Below are 23,938 nucleotides of genomic sequence, written 5' to 3'. Positions count from 1 at the left end.
TCATGAGTTTTCTTTAATGAACTAATCCCGTCACTTTTATTAACAGACAGAGACTTCTAGCACTCAGTACAGGACAGCCAGAAGTTTCATAGTCTGACTGTATGTTGGGCGAATAATCAGCATCTTTTGTTTTATAACCGGCCACTTGTGAGTTTCATTTGAAAAAACTGAATATTCATCTCCTCTTCACCCTCTGGCAAAGTAAACGTCAATAGCACTAGCATTTCCTTCTTTCTAAAGAATAATAAAGTTGCACAAAGATTAAAGTATTCAAAGAATATTAAACCCCACAGAGCAAGAGAATTTTGAAGTTATGTTAGAAACATTACTGCTCTTACGTAGAGTTTATTCAACATTTCGAGAATGCTTTGAGGCAGTCAGAGCAACCGCAGCAAAGAGTCCATATTTCAAAGAGCAGAATCAATCACATTAAAAAATCAGGATTGATAATCACCATGTTGTTGGCAGACAACTAACTTCACATCAGACGAAATACATTTTGAAAATGCAGCAGCTGTTCCGTCTCCTGGAAGCAGAAAGTGCTGAAAGCAGTTAGAATTTCCATCTCTCGCTAAGAAAAAAGAATCCATATCTCAAAGAAATAAAGCAGTTAAATCACCTCACTTAGATTTTAACCTTATCGTGAGCACGACTTTGCCTGCACCTACAAAGCCTAAGACTGCATTCACTCTGGAAGGGTGAAAGAAACGGGGCACACTATGTTTCTGAGAGCTGGCAAACATATTTTAGGTGAATCCAAGGGTAAATTAAAAGCGTACTCCATAGCCTTGCCATTCGCTTAAAAACAACAAAATAATTTATCAGATTCTTGAAGAAGTTAAATTGAAGCCCCTGCAGTCTGTCATCAACAATCGCAGTAGCTCTCACACACAGCATCTGCGACTTGCAGGCTTTCCATTTTCTGTCCCGAGAGTGTTATTTGTTTACCACGTGTCACACTCGAAGCTCCACAGACATCAGTCCCCTTTCTGAGAAGAATGGTTCGCTGCCTCTTCAGATTGGGAAGATTTATTATAAAAACAAAACACTTCTCATTAAAGATTAAATAGCTCTTGAAAGAAAACAGAAAGACTCTGAAAGTTTGCCACCTTAACACGTTGTTAATGCGTCTTTCCAAGATTTAGAAACTTAATGTGGATCCTGACTTGCTCCACACCAAGGGCACAAAGTGGTGAGTGAGAATATTACTGACATTTTTATATCACATGCTGAGAAGACTCCACTTCAAACTCAAAACCTAAGACAAACTAATGTGCTGTCCTACACATATGGTCTAGGAAGGAATGCAGTTTGTACTGGGAAACAATCAGCAATGATATCCTCACTGCAGTTATCAACAGGTATTATTCAAGGATTAACGCTTCCCCTTCATAGGAGTCGTACAGAGTCTTTCCTGGCTGCATTGTGCATCGATCAGAGGAATTTCTGAAACAGGAGACGATGCAGAGGCACACTGTGCTCAACTTCCCACTCCAACCCTCAGAAATATGGTCATTTCTGTTCACTCCTTGATGATACCAATTCAAGATGCCATTGTCTACTATTATATGGAGAATGATACAAAAAGAATAGCTTCCAATATTCTGTAATATAAATAAACTTTCAGACTCCATTTAAAAAAAAAAATAATTTAAAAATCACCACGTGGACAACAGCTAACACCACTGCAACCATCCATAAAATACCAGAGCATAAGGAACAAGAGAGATTTACATCCTTCCCTTGACAACATAGCTGAGGGATGTCAGATGACCCAGCCAGAGAAACCACTGCTTCAGAGAAACCTGAAAAGCCCAGAAGTCGAGTCCCTCAGTTATCTGAAAAAATCTATTCCAAAATTATGGAGAATTTATCTGCCCTGATTAAGAAGTGAGGATTTGTTCCACTATCCTTTAAAAAAAATTATTCTCCTAGACAATTTAGGTGCTGTGATCTTAGTATTTTCCAGATCGGAAAGGGCTTCATTTTAGGGTGTTTTAGAAAGAAACATGTATGAAAAGAAGTGTTTAGGTTTTCAACAAGCCTGTTACACAGATCAGAAGTCAGAAAGGCTGCGTTAATTCCCCTGTATTTTCAACTAAATCTCAATCCAATAAACGATTTCAAACCTGATATCCAACACTGTAAGTGTTCACCAGTGATGCTGTGATTAAATCTAGTTTCATTAAACTCCTACCTTACTAGGTGATGACAGAATCAGTACGGCAGCACACCAGAGAGAAGAGCCATCCTTTGGAGATATGAAACAGATACTGCACACCTGGGATAAGCATCCGACTGGATGTAATAGCTGCACTTGCGCTCTGTTTTTATTTCTATAGCACTCCCTAATACATAGTTTAAATCATTAAAGTGAGGATGTGCACTCAGGGAGTCTCAGGCACAATGTGCTGGGGAAAAAAAAAAAAATCGTTATTTCCTAATTATTAATTAAGCTTCTTTATTTCCAACTTTCTCTTTTTAAGAATAATGGTAATTATCAGTCTGCACTAGCTGAAGATTTATTACTCTTAATGTAAGTAATAAGCAGAGAATGCTTATGCTATTACCTGCCATCTAAGTGCTGCAGAAAATACGGCATTACTATAATGAAATAATGGATAAGCAATGCAAAACATGCATTGAAAGACTCCGTTCCATTGTAGCAAAAAATTATTATGGAACAACGATCATTAAATATGGTCCCCAATACTTTATTTTTTTTGTGGAAGTAGCTTTTATTATTCCTAGTAGATTTATTTGTGTTCACTACTTGCTTTTAAGGTACTTACGTGCCTCATTATTTCTGCAGAGTTTCCTTTGTTTCTTTAGAAAAGTGTGCCTTAAAAATGAAGTAATACGTGATACTGCAAAGGCAAACCGGTTGTAAAGCCTGATAATATACCGAAGCCAACATTAATTAGACCACCAAGTGTCTTACGGTAGAACAGAAAAAAAAACTAAACCCCATGGTATTTCTTCCCGTGTGGAAATTATTCTTAGAAAGCAGTCGTGATTATGCTGGGGTAGAAAAGGAGCTTTACCCTGTCATCCAATGGAGTAGAAAGCAGCAGTGCAATTGCATTTTATCAGCAGTAATCCTCCTGTTAGCGCTGCTGAATTCTACATACACAAAATAACACTACTGCTGGTAAGTCATGTGGCTTTATGCTTTCATTTTGTGGCAACTGGGTGCTAGGCAGTTTCATTGCTTTCTAATTTTTTCAGAGACTAGAGACCAATTATTACTTAAAAATAAGCCAATCATGTCTCCTGCTAAAAGATGACTAGCAGCAGAAGTTAAATTATAGAGAACATCACTGCCCCCAATACATTAATTTGTGTCACTCTGTCACTGTAAAAATTTACAGAAGATATAATCTCTTTGAAGGGGGATCAAGTCATAGAAAATACGAGCCTAGTTTTAAATAGAATTTTAATTTTAATGAAAGCTTCAGGGAATGATGTTTATGCTGCTTATCTTTCATACCTGGTGATTAAGTTAATTTATACTTAATGGAAGAGGATATTTCTAATCCCCAGACAGGCTCAACATCTGTCTGTGACTATGTTTTTGGAAGCCTTAAGCTGCTTGTGATTGATGTAATAAAACCAGGATCCTACAGAACTGACACCTGAAGGATATCTGTAAGAGAGAAAATGTTATTTTTCTGTTCAGTGCCTGTGCTTAAGTGAAGCCAAAATCCCAAGCACTTAATTTTGCTGTCCCTTAAAAACTCGCTTTGCGCTCCCTCGTCATTATTATGTGAGTATAAACAGGGGAATAAGCAAACAGTTCTCAGACATGGTTATGATCTAATATTCATACACATTATGTGCAGTATGTGAGAACACGTAACTTTCTGATGGCCTGAAGCTGATGAGAATAATAAAGCTCCTGCAAAAAAGTCGGAGAAATAATCTCCATTCCTCCTTCATTTCTCATTCCACGTCTATTGAAGACCCAATGCTAGCAAAATAAATGCTTGCACTTACCCTATAGTTACAACAGAAAAAAGTCTTGAAAAGTAAACATCTTGCCAGGAAAAAATATCAGTTTCAACTTTGTCCCAACAAATCAAAGTATTCGTGTAGAAGGAAGAGAAAACAAACCAAAAAAAAAAAAAAAAAGATTTCCAGCTGTTATGTATATCTGTGTTATTTTAAAGTGATGCTCTTCCAGAGAGGAAAGCAGTTACCAGATTATTACAAAGCACTCCATCAGTACTATAACACACTGGAAAAATCTACAGAAGTTGAAAGCAACAGAGAATGGAAGGAGGAAGACCTAGAAGGTGAAAGGAAGTTAAGCAGCAAAAGAAAAACAAAAAAAACCCCAAAACTGCAGCTTCTGAAAAGGGGTAAGAGTGCCCGCAGTTGCCCCAGTAACTCCCTGGAACAACCAGCATTTACATCTCACCCAGTAAAGCTGGGAACACGTTAAAGGACTGCAGTAATATTTAAACTCCAGTACTCGACCGAGTGTCTGTAACAATGTCTGACATGCCTTGCTGCAGTTCCCTCAGGCCTAAACCCCCTCGGTATATTAAAAATATCAAATATCTTATTACCCATATATCTTTATATTAGCTTGTTAGTATAAATTATAGATTTTTCTCTCCAGTAAATCAGTGGAACACTTAAAACACGAGCAGTACAAGCCGGACCCGTTTCGTGGCTCTGTTCTCTGACATCCTTGGCCCACAGCCGTTGACTGGGCCCATGCTGGCCCAAGGAGTGGGAAAAGGCAGCCCAGAGCCCTGCTCACCTAAGGCAGGCTCCAGAGCTCCAGCTAAGGGGGCACCACACCACCCCAGGCCAAGCGCCGAGCACTGAACCCACTTCCACCCGCCCCAGGGAAGCACAGTCAAGTTTGCTTTCACAAATGAAGAACCTGCGCTTAAAACTCTGGCACCTTCTGGCCACTGAATTAATCTAAGAAACAATTTCCATTTAAGTGTCCATGTGTAAAAGTCTAGTTAACAGGAAATTCTTACATTTCCCTATTCTATCAGGTTTTATCAGGGAATCTCTATCTTAGTCACATCTCCCTGTCTTCTACTCCTGTGGTCCCTTAAGTTCATTTTGCTTCTCCCTCCTCTACAGATCGTCACAAAATTTATATATTTTACAGGACATACTTGTTCAGAAACTACCAAGTCTCTCATCCCTCTGTTTTTAGTATTTTCTCGGGAAGAAAAAAGGCCCTACATCACATTTTGATATCCCACTCCAGAAGTTATTTGAGTAAATAAAAACCTAGCTATCCTTCATTTTATTTTAAAGGATGAAAAGGAATTAAGATCTCAGCAACTTCAATTGAAAAAAATTAACGACTGCATGCAAAAATCAGCAAAATTAAATTTGCAATAAGAAACAGGATCCTTTCTATCTCCCTCTGAGTATCTTAACAGGTCTACTCAAAACCTTTTAAAAGCAAGAGAGCTTTTTCAAAACAAAGAAACTCTTCAGACCGAAAACCTCATTCAAACAGCATTGTCTCATTGCTAATATTTAGAAACATCTAAAAATCGTGCTGAAAAAAAACGCTTCCATTAAAATTCCCATTTTAATTACTTCTTCAGTGCTCCCTCCAAATCATGCATCCAAGCCTGTGAAACACTTTTTGCAGCCAATGGAAAGTCCTATCAGTTACTTCAGTCCATAAAAAAAAAAGGATGGAGCGTGTTTTGTTCAGACTAACAGTACCAAAATTGGGCTTCCATGTTACAGCACAGTGAATTAATGGTTTGCATCAAATTAAAATACGTAAATGAATCGTGTTATTTCTTATAACGACGTGGGGTAATTAGATTATTTGCTCTATAATTCACAGCTGCACCAGGGCTGACAACTATTTGTTATCAGTTCTCCCATTCTTAACCGTGACATCTAAATACATTGCAAATAAATAATTCTTAGAATGCATGTGCATGGAAGAACTTTCCACTTGTATTCAGGGATATAATCCATGCCTATGCATTCATTTATTCCACTTTACTGTTACCTTAATAGAACACTTAACGTGGCCCAGGAGCCCTACTCCACAGAAATTGTTTCTTTTATTAGTAAGGTGATGTACTTTAGTATGCCCTTGGCTGATTGATTTGTTATAACATCATCGAGGTTGCGTGAAATCTTGGGTTTTTAAATCAATTTGTTCGTGGGCTGTGCCGTTCCTAAGAGAACATGAAGTACAGTCACATGAAGAACTTAAAGATGTAACTGGAAACCGAGTATTCAAGGCTCACTCCACAGATTTCGTGCAATCAGAACTATCCCAGTTGGCCACAGTTTCAGGTGCACATCGCATACAGACTGGAGAGACGGCAAGGACACAGGTACAAAAGAAGAGATTTTTATAGCTTATACAAAAATACACATAGGCATGCTGAATATACAGATATATATACACACAAATACATACTATATACACCACAATTTCTCTTCATAGTAAATAGTTGGTACACTTACTTTATGAAAACTACCTGGTGAGAAGTAATTTAGTATCAGAAAGATTACAGAGAATTAGAAGTTACTGAATTTTATATTACAGACCAACTGGAAAAATTAATTTAAGAGCAGAATTGATTCTCTGCAGCACAAACACAGATTCAAGAAGGTAAAAAAGGGGAAAAAATGTCAAATTAAACAAAGGTACATCCTTAATTTTAGACAAGGCAATTAAGCTAACATTCTGAAAAACAAATTTTATTCAAGAAGTATTTAACTGCAGGTTAATAATGGACATTTTGTCACATACAAAAGCCATGAAAAAGCTCTATACTGAAGAGTGCAGCTGAAACACTACTCCTGCAGGAAGTCAAGATACCACCCAAAAACTAGATTATGTTAGCAAACTATGGGGTAAGGAGAGGTGAAGATTATTTTGCTGATAGCAGAAACTCAGCTCAGATGATTAGCATATTGACGTGTCAGGAAAAAACCAATTTGCACTCAAGCCTAACTACTAATCACCTTCCCTGTATGAACATGCAAATTCAGTGAACTCTCTTGGACAGACAAAGCATGCAGATGTTGCCTCTGGCCCATACTTCAAGAAAAGGAAAAGAAGTATTTTTAACTTAAAAATATAACAGGTTTCTTGTATTGAAAACTAAAGAGGACATTATAGCAAATGCAAAGAAAGAATCACAGAATGCTTTGGGCTGGAAGGGACCTTAAAGCCCATCCAGTCCCACCCCCTGCCCCAGGCAGGGCCACCTTCCCCCAGCCCAGGTTGCCCAAAGCCCCGTCCAACCTGGCCTTGAACCCTTCCAGAGAGGGGACAGCCACAGCTCCTCTGGGCAGCCTGTGCCAGGGCCTCACCCCCCTCACAGGGAACAATTTCTGCCTTAGATCTCATCTAAATCTGCCCTCTTAGTTTAAAGCCGTCACCCCTTGTCCTACCCCTACCCCCCTGATCCAGAGTCCCTCCCCCTTTCCTGCAGCCCCTTTCAGCCCTGGGGGCCGCTCTAAGGTCTCTCTGGAGCCTTCTCTTCTCCAGCTGAACCCCCCAACTCTCCCAGCCTGTCCTCACAGGGGGGGGTCCAGCCTCCCCAGCATCTCCGTGGCCTCCTCTGGCCCTGCTGGAGCAGGTCCGTGTCCTTCTGCTGTTGGTGCCCCAGAGCCGGACCCAGCCCTGCAGGGGGGTCTCTCAGAGCGGAGCAGAGGGGGAGAATCCCCCCCTCGGCTCCTGCCCACACTGCTCTGGGCGCAGCCCAGGACACACTTGGCTTTCTGGGCTGCCAGCACACGTTGCTGGCTCACAGTCAGTTTTCCACCCACTAACCCCCCCAAGGCCTCCTTGGGGCAGCTCTCCAGCCTGTGTTTGTGCTTGGGATTGCCCCGACCTGTGCTCAGGACCTTGCACTTGGCCTTGTTGAACTCCATAAAGTTCACTGGGTCCCACCTCTGCAGCCTGTCCAGGTCCCTCTGGACGGCACATCCCTTCCCTCAGCGTGTCGACCGCACCACATGGCTCGGTGTCAGCGGGGAACTTGCTGAGAGTCCCTCAATCCCACTGTCCATGTCATCAGCAAAGACCTTAAACAGCGCTGGTCCCAGCCCCGACCCTGAGGAGCAGCACTTGTCACTGCTCTCCACTCAAACATGAAGAACTGACTGCAACTCCTTGAGTGTGGCCATCCAGCCAATTCCTTACCCACCGAGTGGTCCGCCCGTCAAATCCACGTCTCTCCAATTTCAAGTCAAGGATGTCATGCAGAACAGTGTCAAAAGAAAGATGTAGTACTATCTCTTAAGAAGGTACTTTAAAAAATAAAGCAGCTTCCTTAACAAAGGAAACAACTGCTCATTTTCCTCCTCTTCTTTGCACTAGACAGGCTGCAATTAATGCAGTCTAGCAGAGGAAGAGAGGAGATAGCATTTGTAGAATGAGTAGAGAAGACAGGGAATAAACTTACTTTCTTTCCCTATATGAGGAACAAATTAGATTTCAATTAAATCAATTTTATTAGCAGAAAATTACTTCCTTGTGTGGAGTGTTGCTGAACAGTGTTTTCTGGTTAGACAGCATGCTAAGCCATGTTGTCCTCTGCCCTGGCACTCTTTTCAGTGGATTCACTAGGCACAAATACATGTGTTTAGCTTTTATTACATGACAGTTTTTCAAGTTAAGAGTTAGTCCAGATTAACACTCTTTGACAATATGTGTTGCAGTTTCAGAGCTGGATGGATGCCTAGATCACTGAGGCAGAGAAGCCCCAAACAACGTGAGCCAAAGTAGTGAAAATTATTTGGAAATTAAGCCCTGTTCAACACAAACCCACTAACCCTTTTCAGGCTGAAGAGATGTCAGCCTTGGAGGCTACATATGAGAAGTCCTGAATGGTGGGAATAACATCAAGTACTGCTCTACCATTTATTTGTGCAAGCCTGTTTACTTCTGAGGTAAAAGGCAAAGTTGAATGGCCTTAACAACTACAGTAATTGACTCTCTCAAAGGTACGGAGAGCTAACTCCACAAACCACTCAAGTATGCACTTAAGTACTTGATGAATAAGGTCAAAATTGCTGTTTGTTTTATATCCTAGCCAAAGTAACCTAGGCAAATTTCTGACCGTGCTTAATGTGACTTGTCACTGGTTCCACCTGAAGCTTGCCACCAGCAACGGCAAGATACAGCAAACATCCGTATGCAACAAAGCTCCCAGGGATGCTTTGAAGTATTGCCGAGTTTATGTTTAAAAAAAAACCCCGAAACAAAACAACACAAAAGAAGCTTACTTTGTCAGAATTCAGGAAAAGCAGGAGCACACACCAAAGGAGCTCCAACATCTATGCTGTCAGCTACGGAACGAGGCCCGAAGAGCCGCCGAGCGCCGCGCAGCCTTTATCAGGGCTTTTATTAGAGCTCCCTGCAGCCAGCGGGACTTGGGACTCCTCTTGCCCCAGTCATTGCTGCTGGCCACGAGGGATGCAAAACACAGCGTGCCTTAAGCCAGACTCTGTTACCATTAAGACTCACAATCCCTAAGCAATAACTGAATTCAAAGACGTATTCAGACCCACCGCCTCCACATTCATTTTTATGCCATTTGGAAGGAGACTAAGCAGCCACTCCACTTCATGCCCGACCTCCCTTCTTTTTGAGCAAACCTTGAAGATTACGGCAACTTCTGTGGCTGCACTACAAAGACTAGAGGAAAGTGACATATTCTGATAAAATCTTCCTTTTTTTCTGTATTTTATCACAAAAGTTTTCATTAAAGAATCATCATAAGAAGAAAAAAAAAGCAAAAAGACTTCTTAATGATCAACTTAAAATGTAATACGGTGTGACTATCTCAGAGATGTAATTGCCATAGCATGTTTTGATACATTAGAATGTTTGGAAAGTTCAGATTTTATGGAAACACTCTTGACAGGTCACATTCCTCAGTTTATTTCCAATCCTTCCTCTATTGCTCACTAGAAATTTTAGAGAGCAAAAAGAAATAGAAGAGATGTCAATAAAAAATGTAATTAGATTAGCTGCATCTCAAAACATTGTGATTCAAGTCTAATTGGACAAACTAGTCTCCATTTGCAATTTGATAACATAAAACCAGACTTAGGTTCACACCGGAGCTAGGGGCACTGCAGCATGCCAATTACTGCAAAAGCATACTACGGTTTTGGACCAATTAATTTCACAGTGCTGAAAATGAAACCTTTTAAAATTCTGCAACCCATATCAATTCTTGTCCATTAAATTTTTTAAATGAACTGGGCCTGTCATCAGCTTGCTTGCTTAGCATATTCTAAGCACTTCCAGCTGTCCCTCAATATGGGATCATTTCAAGAGATTCAAAATAAGACTGAATTTATTCTCTATGTGGAAGTTAAAATACAGTTTTTACGTTCAAGGCATTAGTGCTCAGAATACAATATATGAACAAACACGGACCAACCTGCAAAGCTCCACTATGAACAGCAGCACTTTTTGCAGTAGTGAAGGTTAAAACGGGAATCATTGTAAATTAATCTGTTGTCAAGCATGGGGTTACTTAGTGCTGTGTGCACTGCAGTGATATTCCCTAAGTTCTCCATTTTATTAGCAAAGGACTCTAAAATGAGAAGATGAAAATAATAATCAAATCATGACATTGAGAAAACCCCTTTTAAAATCCTAAGAATGCCCTAATGATCCTATGCAATGACTTTAAGCACTCTGTACGGGAGGATGTAAAAGAAAGAGATCCCTAATAACAATCAGGTTGGCAAAATGTGAAGAATGCCTTGCAAACCTTAGTAACCACCAGGGATATTTACTGAATTGTGTAGAATTTGACCTAGAGTCTTCCAGAGAAGAAAACTTAATCTTTTCTGTAATATTTTTATGTAACAACAATACATAAACTGACCTCATACACTACTAGGCATAGTAACGGGGCATATCCTGAACACTGTTAAGTTTAGAGAGACTGGCAATGCACGGGAGAAGCAAGGCATCAGCCTTTTTTCACAGAATGAAAATGGGAGCAGAAAGAAAATGTTTTGTCTAAAGGTCACCAAGTAAACTGGCTGAATCAGGAATGGAAATTGCATCTTTTATGTCCTAGTCCAGAGTTATTTTCACAAAACCGACCTTCCTGTAATGGTCTGACAGAGAAAAACATTGAAGCAAATTACTGAATTCCTACTGTATCTATGCTAGGGATGTGGTTTTAGCTATTTTTGATGAAGCATTATTATTGCTCATGTGTTTACACATTTTTAGCCCATTAAAACATTTCAGATTATGTGTGAAATACAGCAACTTATCCGACCATCTATCAGCAGATTTCCTTTTCTTTTCTACATTAGGACTACTGCCACAGCACATTCAAATTATTCATCGCTGTTCTGCACTCAGTATTTTGTTTTCTGTTGTAGTTAAACACTCTTGTAGCACTTTTCCTCTAAGTGGCTCTTAAACCCAATGTAGAACTATGAGTCAAGCACTTCCAGATCCTTCCCGTCCCTTCACAGAGGGACGTCTCACATGGTAGCTCTTCGAATTTCCGAAAGGGCCTGTCCTAACCAATAGGAGAAAGGTTAAAAGCTCTTAAGGATGAAGCAGATAACTGAAAAATCAAGAACAGAGAGCAAAGATCAAGGCACCTACAGAGTTTGCTTCACAGAACTGAACAGAGTAGTTGAGGCCAGTTCTTGAGCAGGATGAGAAATAGCAGGAGAAATAAATTCTCTCCAACTACAGAAAAGCAAAGTTAACGTTTCACTAATCTGAACTGAAGTAACATTGACAAACATCACATTTAAAAGTCTCCTCACATGTCTAACTCATCAAAAGCCGCATGGGCTAATGTAACAGACAAGAATTGATACTGAGGTTGGCAGATTGCCTGATGAAGGAATAAACCAAAAAGCCCTCTAGGAAAGAGAAAGGGTCTAATTCAATGTGCTTTCAAAGGGCTTTGGCAGAATGATCCTGAATATGAATGCTGGGTCATTTTGACTGATGGAGAAAAAAAATTGTGTCAGCCTCCAAAATGAACCAGAGTAGAAAGATCAATCTCAAGAAAGCCACACATATGAGTTTATACACTCTCGGGCTTGGAATAAAGAGGTGGTGCTTGAGAAGCATTTGAATAGCTGAAAACCTGACCGGCCTTCCAAGAGACTGGAAAGGGATACAAGAATCAGCCTAGAGCTCTAGCAGTTAGCTCAAAGTCAATTAGCAAATGGAAACCAAAATACTGATACTGCCATAGCGAGGTTTAGTACACAATTTTATAAGCACTAAACTCACCCCATATAATGCGACCTCACAACCCTGAGTAATGAATCCCTGCGGAACACGACGCAGTTACTCACAGAAGTGAAAACTAAGATATGTTACAACAAGACTGAAGAACAGTCATTATTTTCCAATCAGTGATAGCTGCAACACCAGTATTCTCCCATCCAGTCTCTCCATATATTTATACACCGAGGTTTTGACCCTCTTAAACCACCCCTGTCAGACAATCATAACCTTAAATATGTATAGTGAGATAAACACAGTAATCAATGGCAAGAATTACTTTATCATCCTAAAAATCTAGGATAATCATACTCTCAAGACATTTTTGCACAGTATGTTTTCTTATTTCCATTAAATGTGACACAAACATCAGGAGAGGTTATGAAACTGAATAAAAAATATCTGGAAAATAATTGGAATACAGCCACACAGGTGATTGACGACTTTTTTCTTCCTTCTTTAAGGAAGTACAAAATTGCTCCTCAATATCAAGAAATTAAGAAGAACATTGTGATTTAGAAAATGTCTTTGAAACGCGCAAAAGAGAAACAAGTCAAACTGACATATATTAATATTTACAGGGTGCTCTCTGAACAGAGTGACATTAGCCAATGTTCGCATGCTGATCTTGCAAAACTTTGAGAGAGACCACATTGGGGTTCCTCCTGCTCAGAGAATTAGTTAATCATATTTGACGTTTGCTAGAGCCACAGAATCCAGAAGAGAATCGTACCTGACATATTTTTAAAAGAAGAAAAAAAAAAAAAAATCAGAACATCACAAATAAATTTCAAGGCTGAATTCATTAGAAGAACACTGAAATGGTATGTACAGAGAATAGCACCCCAGAAAAGATAAACTAGCAGTGAAACAGCAATACCATAATAGGTAATAAAACAAAAGCACTTGTTTTTGTGGGCACAATGAATTGATGGGTTTTGTAACAGCCATAGATTAAATTACATTTCATTTCCAAAGTGTTTCAATTCTTTCTTCTGTCAATGGCTATTTCAGTGCTGAATAAAAGTGATTATATTACTTAGGGGGCTGCATCTTCATCGTCTCTAGAAAGTAAAAAGCAGATTTTACTCCATGAGCGATTCATATTTCTAATGACAAGCATGTCATAATACTACGCTTTCTTTGTCAAAAGAACAAGATGCTTATTTTCTGTCTTGAAATATGTAAATGTAAAGGATCATACTGGGACACTGAATAAACAAAAGCCACAAATATATAGAGAAGTCTCTTACTACTGCTGGATTAATTATCATTAATAAACCAGGGCACAAATATTTTTGACAGGATGGGAAAGCAGGTCATTAGCACCGATGACATGATATAAATGATCTTCCTTAAGACATTTAGAGCGGATCTGCTCCAAACGACTCTCGTGGCTTGCAGTTATACCCCCAAATAGTTTACATCTAACATCCAGTGGAGAATATACAGTATTTGCATACAAGACTGAGAATCCTTTTCGCTCCTCAAATCTATAGCAATTTTTAAAAAGAATAAATTGCTAACAAATAAACAAACTCTGAAACGAAACCATTTTACTACTATAAAGATTCAAAATCAGGCACAAAAAAAGCAGAAGTTTGTGGAGCCTTTTAAAATGGATTTTCTGTTGGAGTCACAATATAAACAATGATTTGCATCAGTGATTATCTTAATTAAACTGCTGTTTACATAAGTAACGCTGATTTACTTTAAATGTTGTTCGGTGTCATTAGACCATTCGTTTAATTGTGCAAATTTCCTTTAGCTGAAGTCTTCTCCCACCTTCAGTATGCTGTGAACAGCACCTCTGCTGCAAGTAAATCCAGAGGAAATTTAATATTGTACAAGCTTTATGCAAGTTTCTTTGTAGAAACACTACAGAGCACAGACCAACCCCTTACCTTATACTACTGCATGACACGGATTTCACTCTGAGTCGGGCATAAGCAACATGGTCAGAAAGTCTGGTTATTACAGACTTGGATAAAAATGCACACTGTGATCACTTCCCAGTAAAATTACCTTTCCCTATCTTATTTTACATTAGATTTCTCACTCAAGGAGGAATTCTCCCTCCTGAAGACACAGTGATCAGCTGGACAACCTGGTACTGAAGGTCTTCACTAGATCATAAATTCAAGTCATTGCTAAAATTAAAAAAAAAAAAAAAAAAAAAAAAAAGTAAGCTGGAAAAAAAACACCACAGTAATTCTGAAATTAGCAGTGACAGATGCTCCGAACAGAAATCAGGATTGCTGGCCATCACTACCCCCTGAATTCACTCTGTAGTAATGCTAGAAGAAAGTAAGCTTTGTTTGATAATATTTAACAGATTTACAGAGGAGTTTAAGAGTCCGTCTTTCCAAGAAACCAGCTCAGCCACAAATGATTGTGTTTGTTCCAGCATGTCATCAGCCTGGATGACTGCAATGATCTACTCAGGCCTTAAAATCCGTGAGAACAGTACTGCCACACAAACAAAATCAAAGATTTAGTATCTTTCATAGTATTTTATTAAATATTTTAATTTCTTAATAAGTAGAACTTGAGTTCTAAATTAAGAATGCCTAAGGAGAAGAGGACTAGTCCAGGAACCAATGCTCTATATTTTGACTCCTGCAAAATTTCATTAGGAAAAATAAAAACAAACAATCAAAAATCCTTTCTATAACATGCATTTTTAGCTGGATTTTTTCTTAAGAAGAAGAAAAGCAAAAAAGTAAAACAAAACACACAACATTTAGTTGATTATCTACCTTCATTTCAGAAAGGGGCTACCCAGGGTCTATTTGGTCAGGCAGAGCCAGACACCACTCACCCTCTGGGGTACAGAATGGCTTGAAAACAGCCTGACAAAGCAACCAGCAGAGCCACTTTCAGACCCTGCTCTTGAGAGGCTGCGAGCCACTGACACACCTCTTCACCCTGCAGAGCAGTACGTGACTCCAAATCTCTCTGTTAATAGTCACTTGGAAACTCTGCTGTTGTCAAACTTCGGCTACGAATGTGCTAACATAGAGGATTCAGAAGCAGCAAGGAAATTAATGCGGCAAAGGGGGATATTAACCTTTATAGGGATACCCACTGCCTTCAGGATCTTGACATGTAGAACAGGTCTTCTGCGTTTCCCTGGCAGGGCTTGTGTAGCATCAGGGAAAAGCTGGCGCTGTGCAGCACCCACCCTGCTCATCCCTCCCTAAAGCATCACACGGGCCTGTGGCACTTCTTATTCTATTTTAATTCCTTCTGTTCTTTGCATCACAGAGTAACACAAAGCCTGCCTTCGTCTCTACAACAGAAAAGATTTCCTCTTCTGTTGGAAAATGAGATTTTTCCTCAACAGAGATTAACAAAAAAAAAAATCTGCATGCATTTAAAGTTTCTCTTTAAACATGTTATATGACAAAATACTAACAACACACTTCAGTACTTAATGGCCAGGACAAATTCTTAAAACTAAGAAAAGATCAGCCATATTCTGTGCAACAGTAGCCACTAAGTATATTTAACCAAGGTCATTTGAACTTGGATCGCTACAGATTTTCAATGACTAATTATTGGCAGTGCCAAGATAAACACGTAAACATGTAAACACTGGAATTGTGTTGGAAAAATTAAGAGGTACGTATAGCATGATAAACTGATCTTACTCAATTTTATTGATTTTATTTCAATATTTTACATCACATGAAAGGAGGGAGGGAAAAAAAATAATCAAAACTCCACAAAGATGAAGAAAACTGAAACTAAATTTCTGAGGTATTATTATTCTTCCTCGATAATGAAGTACTTCAGGATGACTTCTAAAACTCACTCGCACTTAGATGCTTCATTTATTTCAATCTAGGACATAATTAGAGGGAAATCAAATCCATCTCCACAGCAGAATATTTACCTGAGATACAGCTCAGCGTGCTCAGTTATTTCCCATGTGTTCAAACTCAGTATTATATATATCATTAAAACTTTACTTAGATTAATGTCCATTACTTAATTAGCATCAAAACTAGAGTCCACGATGTTTGCTGCTGGTTGGCTGTCAGGACAGGAATGCTTTCAGATTTTTTTCTATTAATAGGCCAAATTTTGCCTTCCCTGCTGCCAGGTGCAATTAGACTAGAGTAAGTATTACAGTGGATAGCAAACTACTGGCCAGCTTTCTACCTCCAGTCAATTATTGTTATCTTTGTCCTGCAGAGAGAGGAATGAGGCTGTTTCTTTGCAGTTACAGGTGGGAGTGTTTGGAGAGGGAATGTGGGAGCACACATGAGAACCGGTTGAAATGCACTGAAACCAGTGAAAGCATTACAAAACCTTTGCTAGTGAAGACAGGGCAAAAGCAACTGGTGCTCAATTCCTCTCTTAAATGCTTTTACTTCGGTGTAAGTCTCCATAGGTGATCAGAATGGGGTTCTTTACTCAAGAAGTTCCACACACCATGCCCAGCTCAATAAAAAGTATTTGGAAGTGGAAGGGGTAAATCTCAGCTGAACGAGTGGGCAGTTGTCCCACGTGAGTTCCTGTATATCCACACAAAGTCATCAGAGTATTGCCCTTTGCAGCAAGAAACAGGATTGTCTTATGGAGACGACACACAGATATTCATCATCAAGATGCTCTGTTAACCAGATTATCCTGAAAAAAGCTGCACCACTGATCAATTCTTGCTGTGAAGAGCCAATGGTTTTTCTTATCACCAACTAATCCTGTTATAAATTATTTAATGCTCAAAATGTATCGGAGAAGAATCCTCAGTTGAATGAGCATTCCACACACACCAGCATTCTCCATGAATTCATTCCTAATTATCATTTGCCTTTTTTCCATAGCCAATATGTAGTTAATGAATGCCTGACATAACTTCAGCATTAAAAAAAAAAAAGACATGACTAGTTACATAATTACAGGTTAAAAAATGATCTTTTTTCAGCTCCATGCGCTGAAGTAATCTTAAAGGTGAAGGTTAAGTACAGGCAACACACACTACAGATTGCTTTGCAAGACATTCTGTACACTGACCACAGCAACCTCAACGTGTGGCACTGCCTCTGAAGGAATAGTTTGATTTTATAATAATATTAAAATAATACAGAACTTGTAACTATTATCAGTTATGTCTCATTCATGGGATTCTGTCTACAAAAGGACAACAAATTAACACTTGAAATCATTATAGAACATAAATAATACATTTAAGGATGCCACTAAATGTCAAGAGAAGAACAAAATCCATACCCTAGTATGGAGGCAGGGTTATCAGCAAGAATTTCTAGGAAAAAAAAAAAAAAAAAAAAAAATTCCCTTTCATGTCTCCAGGGAACTGCTTAAAACAAGGTGTTTCATCAAAAAAGAAGGTATTATTTCTCTCAGCCTGATCCCACCACAAGCATTTCTATGCAAGCTGCTTCAGGCAGTTCCTCTCATTTCTAGATCATAGATTTAACTATGTTTATTATCACAGATCAAGGAAGCAATTTCTAAATACAATATTCATACTTTTCAGCTCCAATGGGGCGATTCATTCAGAGTAATTTGTGACTTTCAAGCAAATTAATACACAAATTTACATCGCATGACTGCTTTGAATAAAAAGAGAGGCCTCAAGTAAAAACACGAATAAATAAATCTGAGTTACCAAGCTGTTTGCACTGGTTCTGAGTCAAAGGTAAGGTAATCCAGGGGAACTGATAAAGCCTGATTTACCATCAGTTTGTGGACCTTTTCAATTCCTTGAGCTAGAGCACCTGCACGGCTCTTTCCACACTTCTACCATCCCTGTAAGAAAGCAGCACGTGAAGTGGCCAGTGCTGAGCTGTGAGAACACAATTTGGTGGACTTGCTGCTACTAAACAGAAAGTATAACAAATTGTTTTTTTCCCTGACCTCCTCTTGACAGATCCACAAATCTGAGTTCTCTTCTTGTACCACACCACCAATTAATAACCTACAAGCTTTTTTGAATGAGTTAACACTGTGGATGCAAAAAGTCACACGTACACTTGGGAACTCATCATCCTGGCTAAACTACCATAACTGAGAAAAAATATTTCACTTTTATAATTACTGCAAGGCATTGATGCAAAAAACAAAGTCAACACACTTACTGGAGATCTTTTCTCTTTTTTTTATGAGGGTCCACTAGACGAAGAGTGTCTCTGATAACAGCTACTTTCACTTCTTCATCAACAGGGCTTGGGACATTTTCAAATACTCCAGGAGAAAGCTTTAAATTATAAAGGGATACAATATTCAGTAGAGAACTAAGCATTATTTATTCCACATTTGCTCAAACTTCATGCATGTCATTTATGTTTTAAATACACAATGATGAATTACAAAACACTTCTTAAAGGATACACAAATAACATTTCCAGTATGATATTACAACAATTTTTGGCAAGTTTCTCTAGTAAATGGAAATATTAAAAAAAAAGGATTGTTGCCAATGTTACCATTTATATTATGTATACAAACATGAAAAAAAAAAATTATTAGCAATCCCCTAAACACAATTAAGTCAACTGCAGGGGATGATGAATAAAGGTATTTACGAGAAAGACGATGGAGAGCTTTCACGATTCAAATAAATCATACTTCCACTGTATAAGATTAGCAATGATTTCAAAGCAGAAAATTACAGAAAACCTTGGAGGTTTCATATTAGCAGACAGCTTTCATCTTTCAAACAAGGAAAAGACCAGAAAAATGAACCTAAACAATTTCATTCCGAAATCCCTATCACGTTGAGAGGTCTTACCTCTTGCTCGTGTTCTATTCTCATGCTGGGGTTTGCATTTACTTCTAGTAACATGGGCTTCAAGTTTTTCATCAGGAGAATGTCAAACCCTAAAATCTGTGCATAACAAGCAATGGGTTACTTCAGCTCCACTCAAGTGTCCTAGAGGATGCAATGCTCATCCATATGTCAATGTTCAGGAAGAAGAAACATTTGAGGGACAAAAGAGAAACATGCTATATTGCTAAATAATTAGAGAAACTACTTGTCTTCAATACTAATAGCTACTTTCACAACCCCCATCTCTAAATGCTGCATCTGTCAACACAGAATCTTAGCACCTATGACAGGTGGGTCTTAAAACTGCCATCACCACAGCTGCACTGAGAAGCTGCAAAGCTTCATAGTTACAACATCCCAAAGATGGAAACTGGAGTGAATGCTTCTAACTAACGAGTGATACCCACTGAAAATTCTCCGTATGCATTTATGGTGAATAGTAATATAGGTCAGGAGACTCAGATCTGTAAGATAAAACTTGGGTAAAGAGAACCTAAGCTCTGAGCTCACACAACGCTATTCAGTGTATGCACTGCGCCCAACCAGTGATCAGCAACATAGAGAAAGCTTTTAGAAAAGGAATTAAACATCCAGAAAACTAATCCATATACAGAAATAACTGCATTCCTGACAGAAATTCCAACCTACCTGGAAGCAAGTTGGCCCAGGCTTTCCTGCTGGTATGTCAGACTGATAGTAAACTTTCAATTCTGGTGTCAGTGCAATAATTGTTTTAATCACCAGAGAAATGATATCTGACCACAGCTTTTTGACATCGGCTCCTCTGGAAGACAGTCTGCACAGAATGCTTGAAAAAGTCCTCTTGCTGCCAGTGTTTACACTGTCAGAATGGATGAAATTCCCGCTATGGATATTTAGTGAATAGTTGGTTAAGTGCATAAAAACCTGGTGCAAATTTTTTAGAGTGGGTTCTTGATAGGGCTCTGTACAAAATCTAGAAAGTCCATCTTTGGCTATATAAATCTCTAAGGGCTCTAAAGACTTCAGTAAGACATAAAGACGAATATCAAATTTCAGTTTGTCAACAAGCAGTGGCTTGCAAATATATTCCTGGACCACAGCTGGCCGGCTCTGGATGCTTCCTGTCAGTCTGATGTCACTTGGGTCTTTAATGAGGTAGATTCCATCCCCCTGGCACCCTCCATCAGGTTTTACAATAAAAGTGGGCTTCCAGGATGGATCACTGTCTTTCATCATACGAACCTAGAAGGAAAAGAATTATACTGAAAGACCCTAACAGGGCGGGGGAGAGAAGGACTATGAAAGCCAACAAATTTTATTCATTAAAAAAACCCAAACCGCTATGACATCACTATAGTAGTAAACATTGTGCAAAAAGGTAGAAGGTAAACAGTGCTGACAAGCACAAAGACAAACAAAAAAGCATGAGTAGGGAATGACTAGTAAAGACAAAGGCTCATTTTATTTAAGAAGCCATTGTTTACAATTTCAGGAACTTTTTAATGTTATGTACCAGTTTACAGAATGAAATGCTGTCTATGTCACAAGATCCATTTTATTAGTCACTATACGAAACTGCAGTTAAGCTTTCGTGCTGCATTTTGAACAACTACTGACCATGATAATCATTAACCTGAGGAAAGGCACCTTATTTATTGAGGTATGAATGCAGACAAACAGAAGAGAAAGTAAAAATTTGGCACTGATAATACCTTTTTCCACCACTGAATATTTTTCACAATCAGATACGCAGTGTTAATAGAATTAGGGAATATTGAGCCATGTACAGATATGAAGCAAATACCACAGATTTACTAACCAAAGCATAGAGCTTATGCCTCAGTTGCTACCTACCACCACTCCCCGAAACAAAGGGTTTTCTAAATTATACTGGAATTCCCATAAGGTCTAACATGCATTGACTACTGTTCTATCCAATGCAAAATAAAGAAAATTCTATCACAATTTCAACAACTCTTCTCAGTGGCTTTGATCTGTATTGGAAAGATCTGCTCGTAGCACATGACAATTCAGACACTTTCTTTAGATGTACCTCGTGTTGGGAAGAAAGTTGCCGGAGAATCTGACGGTGCCTAGTACCAAATCAAAAACTTTAGATTAATCTACAGAGCGCTCCATGCCTGGCCTGCTGTTGCCTCACGCTAGTGCACACATTCAGTCTGCGTTCAGGCGTTCACCACTGCTGGGCTGGTTCAGCGTGAAACACAGTGCGCTCTAGTGTACAAGCTCGCAAACAGCCAACACCAAAATCTAAGTGGCATAACGCATTTTAACATAAAAAAACGCCTAAAAAAGTCACTACACAAGATACATTTTGTTTCTTTCACAGATAAATGCTTCCAGTCTGCAGATTTCTTAAAAACTTATGTCAAATACTCTTTACTGCTAACAAGTTAAATTAAGAGAATCATTCTGGAAAACGTTTTGTTCAAAAGACACATACTGACAATTGAACGTACTAAGTATGGGGTGATGGGAGATGCCCCCACTAGAAAGGAAACAGCAGGTAAGAAATCCTGACATCTACTAACACTCTGTGAGCATGTGTATAACAATCATCAAGAAACAGAAACAGCAAGAAAAAAAAATATTAAAAAAGGAAAAAAAAGGTTAGCAAACCAGTACCCTTCAGTATCAGTTTCTTTCCATTGTTTCTAGCGTCTTGACATGCAAGATCTCTGTTTGTTAAAGTCAACTTTAATACTTTGTAAGAATGTCACTGGAGGACTATATGACCTATTTCTGTATTGTTTACAGCAGCACAGACCTCAATACTCATGTATCCAGTTCTCTCGCTGCTCTGTAGATATCCATGAGTACAAGATAAACCATTATACCCGTATCTTGAGGGTTTTTTTTCCAAACTGTGCCCTAGATTCTTGGGGCATATAAGGGAAATGGTTTACCACAAATAGAAATGATGGTAACAGTGATGGGGAAGTTTGTCAGAACTTAACTGTCCTACAGGATCTCAGATGTGACCTTAGTAAAATGAAACATAAAATATAGAGAATTATAGGATTAGAGAGAGGTGTATGCATCCTCACACAAAAAGTAAGAATAAAAAAGAAAAAAAGAAAGATTAAAACTCAGATCTAGATTCAAATGTCTCAAATTCAGAAGTGAGTTGAATCGGAACGTTTTGCTCTATCCCACTGTCATTTCTACATACTGACATCAGCAGCTTGATTTCTGGACCATAAACAGAGCTTGGCACTATAACAGACAACAGCCTTTTATAGAAACTAGCTTCTTGAAAGCAACAATAAATATCTTTGGAATTTTTGGTTTTAACAAGCTAATGGGAGTAATATTCAAAAGTATAGGAAAAAAAAAAAAAAAGGGAAATGCCCATTTTTCTTTCCTAAAGAATCAGTTATTTTATCTGTAAGAAAATGAGATAATCCCACCTGGAACAGACTGTTAACAGTTGGCAGTCCAAAACATGATGATTGTAATAAGGTTGTTTTGGCCTTTGAACATGTTGAACTGCTCCATTCATTTAGCAGGGACCGTTTGGAGGTTAATGCCATTCCCAACTGGATACAGCGAGTCAGAATTAAACATGGCACCAATAACTAACCGTTGGATTCAAATCTGCACTTTTGTAAACGGCATATATTCACTCAAAACCCTCTCAGAAAAAAAAAAAAAATCAATCTTTTTAGCTAAAAGAGCAATTGCACCATCTAAATTGCCTACAAAGCTCGCATTCCCAAGAAGCAAACTAAACTTTGCAAGCTTCGATGCATTTTATTTGAGGAGGAAAAATATCAAGACGACAGTAACTAGGTCACTGTAAGGGCCTGACACATCTGCTGAATATCAGATCTTTCATGTTACATGCCTATCTCCCACTGCCTAAATCAATTTTAATTTATTACTTGTATAGCAAAAGTAAGAACGGCAGAGATTTGGATGCTTCAATTAGTAGAAGTGAAATTGAGAAAGAAAGAAGTCAGGAAGGATTTAGAGTTATCTTAGATTAATTTTTAAAATTATTCATAAAATATGGCATGTTTTACAGGATGTAGCAAGGAAAGAATGCGAGTACATTTAAGCTAGTGAGTTAACATGTCTCAGTCTTCAGAGGCATAGAGGAAAAAAGCAGCTACCTGAGGTACAGGCTGACTGAAGACCCGTCTGCCGCCGCTCCCAGTCCGTCAGCACCAGTGGTGCCCACTGCTGTCGGAAGCTGTTTGGCAACTGGAGTGTGAATGTAGTGATCCAACTGGCACACACCAAGAACAAAAAAGAAAACCCAAGGGAAGTGGCATTAATTGGCAATGGGTTTGGAGGTGCAGGACTGAGCAAGCAGTGGAAAATGAACAGCTGCATTGCCCTCTCAAGCAGCCCTTTAAGTTCATGGTAAAGCAACAGGACCTGCGTGAGGAAGCCTCTGCAGCTCCCCCAGCTCTATCACTCTCCTCTGCATGTAAAGTCCCTGTAGGTGTATATACAGTAGCACTGCATTCACAAATATTCAGGAGGAAAGAAATGATTACAGCACAAATTGTAATTTATCAAAAAGCAACTATAAAATCCAGCTTTCAGTGAAGAGATGCTGAAGGACTGTAGCTCATGAAACTCCTACCAGCTGTGGCACAGGGAACCCTAACAAAGGCAGGATGCGGATGCAAGCTAACATGTTTATCACCTACTCATGGGATCCAGAAGAACAAAGCACTTAGAATCTCTTCTTTCCAAAATGGAGGGATGTCACAGCACAGATCGCTCTTTTCTCGCATTCACACATTTTACAGCACCAGACCCGTAGCTGCTGTTCCCTCCGTTCAGCCAGACATGTGCTGAAGGAAGCCAGTGATCTGGTTTTACGCAGGCCTGCAGCTCGCCAGCAACAACTGGAGATTGACTTTAAGAAGCCT

The 23,938-nt window shown here is 39.0% G+C and overlaps 1 protein-coding gene across 6 annotated transcripts in view; it reads right to left on the bottom strand.

Moving 5' to 3' along the window:
* Window positions 1-23,938, bottom strand: part of TTLL11 (tubulin tyrosine ligase like 11) — a 45,704-nt gene that overhangs the window by 13,151 nt on the left and 8,615 nt on the right. For 4 of the 6 annotated variants that reach the window (XM_026860444.1, XM_026860449.1, XM_026860445.1 and 1 more), the window contains 3 exons: window positions 19,698-20,273; window positions 19,011-19,106; window positions 18,358-18,476 (listed from right to left, as the gene is read on the bottom strand). In XM_026860444.1, coding sequence (XP_026716245.1) covers window positions 18,358-18,476; window positions 19,011-19,106; window positions 19,698-20,273 — 791 coding nt within the window. Of the gene's footprint in view, window positions 1-18,357; window positions 18,477-19,010; window positions 19,107-19,697; window positions 20,274-23,167; window positions 23,284-23,938 lie in introns of all 6 variants that reach the window. The other 2 variants (XM_026860447.1, XM_026860448.1) reach the window with 1 other exon arrangement.

Source organism: Athene cunicularia, assembly GCF_003259725.1.
Source record: "Athene cunicularia isolate RWA chromosome 17 unlocalized genomic scaffold, athCun1 chr17_part1, whole genome shotgun sequence".
NCBI lineage: Eukaryota > Metazoa > Chordata > Aves > Strigiformes > Strigidae > Athene > Athene cunicularia.
Note: the sequence above shows the minus strand (reverse complement) of the source record. Positions and strands in the feature narration are given on the sequence as shown.